Here is an 11,385-nt window from a genome sequence, read left to right as displayed (position 1 = left end):
TTTTATTCAACACAGCATTTTATAGATGTGATCTACAATATCTGAAATTAATCTTTATTACAATAGCAATTGCATCGGTTAAAATATATTTATATTTATATTCTAATATTTCTATTTAATACCTGTAATAATCAATTAATCTATTAGCCTCTCGAAATCCTGTTTCAATAGCTCCATGTACTGTGGAGAAGTAATGATCATGAGTAGCTTCTCCAGCAAATAAAATGATCTATGAAATAGAGAAATAAAATAATCACTTTTGTTTAAATTTTAAAGTTTAAATTATTTGTAATTTTTATTACTGGTTTATTATTTATCCCTATTATTGGATCTCCTAAATCATTAGAATTAATATTCAATCTTTCAGTATTTATGCTGTGAAAACTGTAAGAACCTCTGAAATGCTTGTCGCTAAACCATTTTGATCTAAAGAATATTTTTCAAATTTAATTCAATATGCAGAATAAATTTAAAATTTTATCTTTTAATTATGTACCTTAAAATAGCTTGAGGTTTTGGAATATCATAAATATGACCTAAAAATTTTTTTAGTATAAAATAAAATTCATTTAAAACTTTTTGATCTGTTAATTTTTCTATATATTTTGCATTTCTTCCGACGATCCAGCCAGATAAAACTCTAGGTTGATAATCAACAGTAAAAAATTTAAATACATCACAAAGCCAATATCTTTCCTAATTTTGTGAGGAATATATTTTAAAAGTCATGAAAATGTTTTTATTTTCAAAATAATTGTAGTTTAAAATATAAAATATTAACTTTGCCATATATTTCCAAAAAATGTTTCTTTTGATCTTCTGACCACATAAAACAAAATCCTCCTATATTTAAAGGCCACCATCTATGTGAAAACTCAAGAAAAACCTTATTTGCTACTCCTATACTTAATCCCTTTAAAAGAGATGTACATTAATATGTAATATATTATAATATAATATAAATACTAAAATTAATAAAATAATAATTTTAAATATATAAACCTTAATTGCTTGAATTTTAGATTTTGGTAAACATGGATTAAATAACTTTAAATAATTTTCTTTTAATACTCCTAAGGATGGTGTGAAAATTAGACTGTCAGCCACAAACACTGATCCATCAGATGTTATCACTTTGATAAAATCTTTCGAATTATAATCTATTAATGAAATTTCTTTATTAAATAAAATTTTTTCATACACTGGAAGTTGTTGTTTATTATTGGGAAACTTTTTCTAAGATTATATATGAAAGTTAATAAAAATTATTTTTTATAAATATATAACATTAAGATTAATAATGATATATTACACATACCGTTAATAAATCAAATACTTTTGAATATCCATTCATTTTCCAATTTATTAATGGATCACCTTTACATATCCAATAATCATTTGATCTATTAGCAGAAACATCAAACCATGTATCACTACACTCAATTGAATTATGATAATTATGCATCCAATTTAAAATTTGTTCTGCTTTTTCTTTAGTAATTAATGAATTCTTTTCAATCTCTTTATAGAAACTAAAAGTATTTTATTTTGATTGAGTAATTTAATTAATATTAATATCAGTATTATTTACAAATAATGTTTTTAATTACTAATTTTAGAATAAAGTATATAAGAAATTACTATTTTTTAAAATAATCTCCATATGATGTTTGAGGCTTGTGAACAACTTTGTGTGCATTGTTAATAATTTTATAATAAATTCTTAAAATTTCTATAGTTTCTTGCTCTGAAAGTACTTCTCCAACTGAATTAACAAAAATATGTTTGGCAGAATCTTCAATATGCTTAGATGATTCTAACAAATTATAAGGACAAGCAAGATTATAAACAATATTTTCATCTTCTCCGTGACACCATTGTGCTCCTAATTCGATGATATTTTCTGCTAATAAATATACAAGAAGTATATAAAAAATGTCAAAACATATAATTTAATGTAATTCTTTTATAAAAATGTATAATAAATGTTTATTTGAATACTTACAGAATTGTACAGTATGAATTCTACCACCAATTCGGTTCTTTGCTTCTAAAATCAATAAATTTTTATATCCATTTTCTAAAAGTCTAGCAGCTGCTGCAATACCTGCTGCTCCAGCTCCAATAATTAATATTTTAGAATTTCTAGTCATTTTAATAATTAGGTTACTCGGTTCAAAATGTATTGTTTCATATAATTAAATGATTAAACTTATATAATTCAATTTTTTAAATAAATGTCATACAATATTTTTTATAGTAAATTATAATATAAAGAAAAACGGAAGATTAAGTAAATAAGTTAAGTAGATGAAATTAATATTAAAGATTAAATATTCTAAGAACCCACTATTTCAAAAATAAAACTACGAAATTAAAATGTAAACTAGTTAATAATGAAAATACTGTGCATTCATTTACAGCATACGTATTAAAGATTTATGTTTATTGGTTGTTTTTATATTTTCGGTTTCAGAATATTGAATTGAAAATCTATAAAAATAAAGTTAAAAAAAATCAATTTTATAAATATCAAATAAAAATAAAATTTAATAAATAACATAAGCTACAATAAAACATAAATAATAATAAATTACAATAGGCTAATATGCTATCATCTATACGAAAATGAATATGCATATGCCGAAGTATGAGAAAATGATAATTAATAATATAAAAGGTAAGAGGAAAAGATCGTTAAATTTATGTTTTCTTATTATTTTATTCACAGCATAGTATGTATTTATAAAAAAGCTTAACAATTGATAAAAAGAAAATATTAATTTATTTCGTCTTGAAATAAGGGCTAATGAAAAAACATATCCGATCAAGCACCACAGTAAAAAAATTTATTGTTTAAAATAATTGAATTAACTTATTAATTAATAATAAGGAAACCATCAAAAAATTATAATTCTAAATTTTTCATTTAAAATACAGAATGGTAAATGTACTACTCAACATAACATAGTACGACATATAATGGATAAGGTTTTGCAATAAGAAAATGTTGCTATTTGCTATCCATATTAGTACGAGACGCAGTATTAGTATTTTAATGATGTGTATATAGCAAAAAACCGACTAGAGACTGAAATGATATCAATACAAAATTAATGTGAAGTTAGTGAGGTATTATTAAAAAATTTTGTAACAGCAATAAAAATAATACATTGTTTTATTGGCTATATTGAATACAAGCTTGAATTTCAATCAATGGGTTTAAGAATTAAATATTTTATCAGCCTTCTATCAATACACTTACTCCAAGGAATAAAATAATAGAGCTTTTAATAATATAATTTCTGATTTATCTTCAATAAGGGTAATCGTATGTAAAAAAACAATCGAAAGAAACTTAAAATCAATAAAGTATCTTCAAAAATTATTGTGATATATACAATTTCATGATTATTTGTATTGTTATATTTATTTTGGAGTTATTCTAATATTTTATTAGCTTTGGCTTATGTTATTTTTTATATTTTTAAATTATAATTATTTAAATTTTTTATTTCATAATAATTATTCTTCTCAAATTTATTAGATTACATTAATTATTTACATTAATAAATATTATTTTGGAGATTGTTCAATGATTTTAAAAAGTATTAAAATATCATAAGTATTTTCATCCATATTATTTTTTATTAATATATTTATTATTAGTGCAATCTATTAGATGTTAAAGATTATTTTTATTTCAACAAGCTAATACAAAATGAAGATGAATATTTTTTAAAAATGTAAGATATTATTAGTACTTATTTAGGGATCTTTTAAAATTCATTGTTTATATTTCGCGCGTTTGAAATAGCCAATAAATTAAAATTACTTTAGTACAATTAAAAACCTATGTATACATTTTGTTATATTTACACATAATCACGATTATATTATCTTAATATTTAAATTAAATAGTGAGAAATAATTATTATTATAATTAATATTTTTAAATAAAATTAAGCTTATTATTTAAAGACTTTTGTAAAAATAATATATACTTTATAATTATTAATTAAATTAAAAGAAAATTAAAACCACAAAATTAAACATTATCTCATCAAGAATTAAATAATTTCCTTCATAAAAAATTGGATCCCTTAAATTATTAAATACAAATATGGAAGAACAAGCTTGCCCACGTTGTAAGACAACAAAATATCGTAATCCATCATTAAAATTAATGGTAAATGTTTGTGGTCATACATTATGTGAAAGTTGTGTCGATTTACTTTTCTTGAAAGGTTTGCCAAAAACTTTATAAAAACTTATTTTCAAATAGCTATGAATAAAATGAATACTTTTATTTATTTGAAGGTTCTGGTTCATGTCCAGAATGTCAAATTGCATTAAGGAGAGCTAATTTTCGAGTTCAATTATATGAAGATGCAATGGTAGAAAAGGAAGTAGATATTAGAAAAAGAATATTGCGTGACTTTAATAAGAGAGAAGAAGATTTTGAAACTCAAAGTGAATATGACAATTATTTAGAAGAAATTGAAAATGTTATCTATAATTTAACTAATAATATAGATGTTATTGAAACTAATAAAAAAATTGAACAATATAAAAAAGAAAATAAAGATCAGATAATTAAAAATAAGTCAAAGCTTGGTAAAAAAGAAAATGAACTTGAAGAACTTCTTCAGCTTGAAAGATTGGAACAAGAAGAAAGACGGCTAGAATTTATAAAAAAGGAACTTGAAATAAAAAGGCATAAGATTAGAGAGAAAGAAGCACTTATTGATGAATTAATGTTTTCAGAGCAAGATGCAAGAAATATAATTCAATTATTTGCTTCATCAATTCATGCTTCTGAAGATGAGATTAAGTTTGCACCCAAACCTACAACTTTCAGTACAGGTATTAAATTTGGGCAACAAAATAATACATGTTATTTGTCTGTACCAAAAATCGATGAAGGACCAATATATCATTATATTCCTATTACTCAAGAAATTGAAGGACCTATTCCCCCTGTATGGGGAGAACTTAAAATACAAGGCTATATTAGTCATGTACGTGCTGCAAGTGAAGGAGAAAGAGCTGGTGGGTTTGGTTCTAATATTGCCTGTTTAAGGGCTTTGCAAGAAGCTATGGCTGGTTTATATCATGATTCTTCAAAACAATTATTGGAAATTTTAACAATAACATAATTAGAAATATCTATATTAAATATGATCATATATTTATATATAATATATTATAATTTTTAATAATAAACAATTAAATAAATTATATAAATATAAAGGTAATAATTTATTAAAAACATTATTAAAGATAGTTATAAAAGAATATTAAGAGTATTAAATAATATTTATTAATATAATTAAAATAAAAATATTTAATTTAATATTATCTATTATTAAAACATATCAAGTGATAAATTAACAATTTTTCTTATAAGAAAATTTTCTATTACTGCTTTAGCTGCAAAGAAAAATTAAACAATTAAATGGAACAAGTAATTTACTTAATTATAATGATAACATAATTAATACTATACCTGTTAATGCACCTTTAAGAATAGATGCTTTATATGCATTAATTCCATATACATTTGTAATTGTTACATCAGCTCCACTGGTCAAAAGTTCATAACACACATGAGGATGATCACCTTGTGCTCCATAAATCAAAGGCGTGTTACCTTCCTAAAAAACATTGTAAACATGAATTTTATTATAAAGATTATTATATTAATTTAATCTTAGTAATTTTATTTCAAATGAAAATATTTAAAATATAACTCAATATATATTTTTAAAAGATACAAAAAAAATTTTAAATGTTACATTTCTTTACTGCTAGCATTATATTGTTTTATTTTTCTGAATATTTTATTATTTATCTTTATTACATCTTCACTTAAATTTGGATCAGCACCATGATTTAATAACAATTTGACAAGGTCATGGTGTCCATAAGCTGCAGCTAAATGTAAAGGTGATTGTCCATGCAATCCTTTATAATTTTTATCTGCACCAGCATTTAATAAAAGTTTTGCACTGCTTAATTGACCATAACCAGCTGCCCACATAAGTCCAGTTAAGCCACTTTCATCTGGAGTATCAGTTAATCCTAAATTTTTTTTTAAAATATTAAAGGTTAAATAATATTTATAGAATTTTATATTTTTAAATTATATTTGTTTTCAAAAGGAATGAATTTAATGTATTATTTCAAGACTATTTTTTTTTTAAATAAAATTATCTACCTGGATGAATATTATCATGTGTAAGTTCACCTTGTCCAGCTAGTGTATAAAATGTAATATCACTACCACCATAAGATAATGATACTTCAGTTTGTGTATTACCTCTTTGTAAATTAGTTAATAATGTTGGTGGCTGTTTAAATCAATATATGTTATAAATATAAAAATGCATAAATTATTATAAAAATTTGAATGATAAAGTAAAATTGTCAGAGCATATAAACATATTAAATACAATTATTAAATATTATATAAATAATACAACTAAAAATAAAATCTTGTGCTCTGTATTTTATATTGCCTTAAATAATATATTTTATGCTTTATATGATAATTTAAATTATACAAGTATTTTTCTGAAAATCATTAATACTATTGAAAATAGTACTCAAATATACAATTAATAAAGTATTTTTAAATTTTTCTTCCAAAACTTTTCTTAATAACAATATTACATTAAGGATTTTTTTAATATTACTTTTAATACCTAGTTATCATTTATGTTATTACAATAGTAAAATATATAATTTACACAAACCTAAAAACAATCATTTTATTGAATAAAAAACTATATATACATATAATATACACTTTAATAAAATCTTGTATTGCTTAATCATTTATATTTAATTACAAGAATTTAACACAAATTTGTCTGAATTTGTAAGAATTTCACATTACATTAATCAAAATTTGTCTTTATTAATATTAGTATATTTATTAAAGCTTACAATTATATTAAAAATATTTGTTTAAAAATTGCATTTAATTATTTGCTTTTAATTACTTTTTCTAGTAATTCTATTTAATTTTTGAAACTAAATATTTAAAAAACATTTTTGTTTTGCTATCATTTGTACATTTATTGAATTTCTAATTTTTTTAAACTAACTTCATACTTTGTAAGGTTGAAATGCACTTGTTCTAGTAGCATCTTGCCATGCTCCAGGTGCCCAATGTCGTTTTGTTTGAATAGGCTCTGATTTACAATTTGAAACATTGACTTTTCCAGGTTTACATATCACTGGTTGAGGTCGAATACCAATTGTTGATTCTGTATTATTGCTAGATAAAATTCCACTCTGAATTTCTTTTAAACTTGTAGAAAATTCATCTATAAATCCAAATTCTTCCTTCATTTTTATCATTTTTTTTTTTAAATTTATTTCAAAGAATATTATAGAGAGCATATATACATAGATATATACATTTTATTTTATTCCATAATTATATTGAATACACTCCGTATGAAAGTGTATAACCTCAAACACTATTTAAATAATAATAATAAATATATATAAATAGTTTATTGTTTATTAATAAGTTATTATATAGATCAAATAAAATTTGAACTAATATTAAAAATTTTTATATTCTATATCGTAATTTTTGTGTAGGTAATAACAATAATTAAAATATTTTCGATGTTCAAATTTGCTCAATACTTGATGTTTGACGTTTTAAATAATAAATATGGCGTCAGTATTAAAAGGTAAGCACATAATAAGAGTTTCAATAATTTATACGTAAAATTTAATATGCAGTAGTAACGTATAATACAATTAACAGTTTTACGATTAACTTTTTTTTTTATTCTTATTTGATAATGACACAACATAGATACAGGGGAAATTTGGACAAGATTATTTAATCACAGACCATTTATTCGGGGTGAAGTAATTTTTCTTTTACGTGAATTTCAGGTAATTAGATATCGAATAAATTATTGTTTATTTTATTTTTAAGCGATTCAAATATGAAATTGGAATCAAAATTATTACACAATATTTTTCTTAATTATTAAGAAATAATGGAAATTCAGTTCTAATAAAATCAATTTAAAAATAAGAATATATACTTCATATTATTATTTCACGATATTTATTTTAAATTCGATTGAATACATTTAGGACACGAGAGATGACAGAGATGTTTTACAACTTTTAAAAATCCTAAAATATTCAACAGACCTTGGACAAAATCAATTGAATCAAATTGAACAGCTTCGTGATTATCAATTATCAAGTTTGAAGGCTAATATTGATGTTGCTTTTAGTATGTGCAGTTGTGTACTTGAAAAAGACAAACTTGGGATTGTAAAATATTTATAAATTTCTTTATATAAATTAAACATACTTATGTAGACTCAATAACTTATATATTATATTTAATTACAGAGTAATAAGTTACAACAAAATCGACAAATACGCAAAGACGCATGGGAAAAGTTTATAAATGATATAAACAAGAAATTTATAATAGCTGATCGGGGATTACAAAATAAAACAAAAGACTTGAAGAAATTTTATTTTAACTTACAAAAAAAACTATATATTATATCTTAATTATATTTTATTCTAATTAATAATGCCATTAGAAACTATTAAAAATCATTGTATAAAAATAAAGCCATCTTTGAAACTTCTAAATTTTATAATAAATAATATGAAAAATAATACAAATATTCCAGTAAATATATCTGTATTACAAAATAATTACAAGAATAAACATAGAAATTATTTTTTATCTGTAAAAGATATTAGATGGTTAAAATTATGTATATTAGAGCAACAATATAATTACAGTGAAAAAATTTATATTCATGAACTTTTTGAAGGAGTTCATATTATATTACCTGAATATAAAATTACTTTAAGAAATGCTAAATTAGAAGCAAGAATAAAAAAACTGCAAGCTCAACAAAATACTAGAGATTATAAAGCAATGACTAAAGATGTTGATATTTTTAGAAAGCATTTACCAGAAGATACAATCGCTTTTCAAAGTAAGATTTAATTAATACTACACAAAAACTAATATATAAACTGATTTATATATATATATAAATTTATCTAATCTAAAAAATACTTGGAACAGTTTATAAGATACATTTCATAGATTTTCAATAAGTATTTTAATGTAGTATAATGTATATTTATTTGTCAATGCTATATTAAATTATAATTTAAATATTACTTAAAATTATCTTATGTTTCAGTGAAACTTATAAATAAACAACTTATTGCTGTTGCACAATTTGTATTTTCTGTGATTGCTGGTTTCACATTTGGTTTTATTGGAGTTGAATTAATAATTGGTAATTTAGACTTTGGCTTTAGATTATTACTTGGAATAATATGTGCATTAATCGTAGCTCTCGCAGAAATTTATTTTTTAGCTAAAAAACTTAGTGAACAATATGATATATCATCTGAATGTATAGTTCAAAAATTACATCAAGAATGATTTAATTAATTTTAATTATTAAAAAGTAAATAATATAGACAGTATAAAATGTAGTTTCAAAATGAATGCATTAATTTGATTATTTTGAACAAGGATAAATAACTTGAAAGATGTATGATAACATTATGTTTAAAAAATCAAAATAAAATTATTTATATTTTAGAATATTATACAGTTATATTTTAGTTATTATTGACAAATTATATAATCTCTGGGCTCTTAAATTGTAAATTTTTATTCAATAAGATTAATGTTTAATAAATTAAAATATTGAATAATTAAATGGTTATTAATTTACTTCATACTATTTACAATTCTAATTTTAGTTTGTGCCAAATTTAAAATTAATGAATTGGCATATTTAAAATAGTTTTATTAAAATATAATTATGGCTTAGTTTCTTCTTCACTTTCGTCTTTACTACTATCTTCCAAAGAATTATTTCCATTCTTTTTATCATTATCATTGTGACTACTATCAGATGAATTTTCAACTTTATCATCACTATCAGAATTAGAATCACTATCTGATTGGCTGTCAGTATCAGAATCTGATGAACTTTCAGAATTTTTGTCATCAATCATTTCCTTGAATTGCCTAACTGTTATTTTCCTTGGCATTATTTCTCGCAAAAATTCCAATGTCTCATTTGTTTGAACTACTTCTGCTAAATGCTTATACTCTAAATTCCCAGCTTTATTAGATTTTTGATGAGATTCTTCTGATAAATAATGTACAAATAATTCCTAAAATTTCATTAACATCTAAATATTATTTATAATATAATCATTAAATATTTTAACATCATATATAAAATTATCTTACTGTTGCCTTTGCTACTAAAAATAAGCAATCTTGACCAATAGCTTCAACTTGAGGAGAACTTTTCATTATCGTCTTCACTCTAGATATGGGTAACCTAAGTTCTTTTATTCCTTTTGACGGTGATGTTTGTTGATTAGACATTATAGATATTTAAAATTTGATTATTTAAATAGAACTTTATGAAGATTGTATTCTGTATATATATATGAAAGAAATCAATTATTTTCATTTGTAATATTGATTATACAGCTTATAAATATAACATAAAAATTATAATAAATAAGTAGATTTTGTTGAATTGAATCTTAATTTAAACTTCAAAATATTATTTTCATTATTTTTAAGAATGTAAAATATTAAATCTAAGTCACTTTGGAAAAAGTATGTAATTAACAAATAAAACAGTAGAAAATAATACATACATACATGTACAGGAAACTACAGAAAATGATGTCTATTAAAAAATAAATTGAGTTTTAAAAACATATGATATTCAACTTTTTCAAATATTTACTATTAGTATTCAAATGTATTACTAATGCATATATATTGAATTAAAAAATATATAAATATTATTATAATATACAAAATATTTTTTTTATTTTATTACATATTTAAATTATTTTTATTCTTAATTATTTCGATTAAATTATAAAATAAGGATTGAATTTTACTAAAGGCATAGCACTATTTTCAAATAAATAAATAGAAGTCTGCATATGACAAATATACATAAAAAAATAAAAAGCTAAATTTTTATTACTATCTGATTTTTTGTAAAAAAAAGTCAAATTCATTTTAAATAATAAATATATTTTTTAACTTATTCTTTGGGGATAGGAGTAAGCGAATTTACCGTAATAAAATTATTCATTCAATAATGCAATTATCTATGAGATCTATCAAATCCTGTTAAACTTCATGAATATAGCAGTCACCTTTCGTTTTGTTTATTCAACTTCTAGTTACACCTACTATAAAAGAATAAAATTAATTAATATTTTTAATATTAACAAAGAACATGTGGAGCTCTCATATTTTTAAATCAACGCATATATTGAAATAAATATTATAACAAATTCTCGTTATAATAT

At 21.7% G+C, this 11,385-nt stretch overlaps 6 protein-coding genes across 6 annotated transcripts; 3 read left to right on the top strand and 3 right to left on the bottom strand.

The window, feature by feature from the left end:
- LOC105361521 (spermine oxidase-like) lies at positions 1–2,185 on the bottom strand. Its single transcript, XM_011498729.1, has 9 exons — positions 2,006–2,185; positions 1,642–1,906; positions 1,319–1,532; positions 1,003–1,236; positions 782–913; positions 497–696; positions 303–426; positions 123–229; positions 1–41 (listed from the first exon to the last, which is right to left on the bottom strand). Exons 1-9 carry the CDS (start codon positions 2,151–2,153, stop codon positions 20–22), a joined length of 1,446 nt encoding a protein of 481 aa, XP_011497031.1. The 5' UTR covers positions 2,154–2,185; the 3' UTR covers positions 1–19.
- A 1,876-nt stretch (positions 2,186–4,061) lies between these two features.
- Positions 4,062–5,181, top strand: Mat1 (CDK-activating kinase assembly factor). Its single transcript, XM_011498728.1, has 2 exons — positions 4,062–4,247; positions 4,321–5,181. Exons 1-2 carry the CDS (start codon positions 4,124–4,126, stop codon positions 5,157–5,159), a joined length of 963 nt encoding a protein of 320 aa, XP_011497030.1. The 5' UTR covers positions 4,062–4,123; the 3' UTR covers positions 5,160–5,181.
- A 240-nt stretch (positions 5,182–5,421) lies between these two features.
- LOC105361697 (ankyrin repeat family A protein 2-like) lies at positions 5,422–7,494 on the bottom strand. The gene is made up of 5 exons (XM_011498949.1): positions 7,120–7,494; positions 6,221–6,353; positions 5,864–6,084; positions 5,505–5,657; positions 5,422–5,433 (listed from the first exon to the last, which is right to left on the bottom strand). The coding sequence occupies exons 1-5, from the start codon at positions 7,408–7,410 to the stop codon at positions 5,422–5,424; spliced, it is 810 nt and encodes a 269-aa protein (XP_011497251.1). The 5' UTR covers positions 7,411–7,494.
- Positions 7,495–7,613: 119 nt separating this feature from the next.
- On the top strand, positions 7,614–8,550 carry Muted (biogenesis of lysosome-related organelles complex 1 subunit 5; the record flags this gene model as incomplete). Its single annotated transcript, XM_011498726.1, has 4 exons — positions 7,614–7,712; positions 7,841–7,923; positions 8,131–8,316; positions 8,398–8,550. Coding segments are annotated over exons 1-4 (441 nt in total), but the record flags the coding sequence as incomplete, so codon positions are not given.
- Positions 8,551–8,587: 37 nt separating this feature from the next.
- LOC105361518 (uncharacterized) lies at positions 8,588–9,522 on the top strand. The gene is made up of 2 exons (XM_011498725.1): positions 8,588–9,005; positions 9,219–9,522. The coding sequence occupies exons 1-2, from the start codon at positions 8,588–8,590 to the stop codon at positions 9,464–9,466; spliced, it is 666 nt and encodes a 221-aa protein (XP_011497027.1). The 3' UTR covers positions 9,467–9,522.
- A 276-nt stretch (positions 9,523–9,798) lies between these two features.
- On the bottom strand, positions 9,799–10,481 carry Chrac-16 (chromatin accessibility complex protein 1). Its single transcript, XM_011498724.1, has 2 exons — positions 10,292–10,481; positions 9,799–10,212 (listed from the first exon to the last, which is right to left on the bottom strand). The coding sequence occupies exons 1-2, from the start codon at positions 10,430–10,432 to the stop codon at positions 9,853–9,855; spliced, it is 501 nt and encodes a 166-aa protein (XP_011497026.1). The 5' UTR covers positions 10,433–10,481; the 3' UTR covers positions 9,799–9,852.
- Positions 10,482–11,385: the final 904 nt, after the last annotated feature.

This window comes from Ceratosolen solmsi, unplaced genomic scaffold (assembly GCF_000503995.2).
Source record: "Ceratosolen solmsi marchali unplaced genomic scaffold, CerSol_1.0 scaffold30, whole genome shotgun sequence".
NCBI lineage: Eukaryota > Metazoa > Arthropoda > Insecta > Hymenoptera > Agaonidae > Ceratosolen > Ceratosolen solmsi.
The sequence above is the reverse complement of the archived record's forward strand: the minus strand, read 5'-3'. Positions and strand labels throughout refer to the sequence as shown.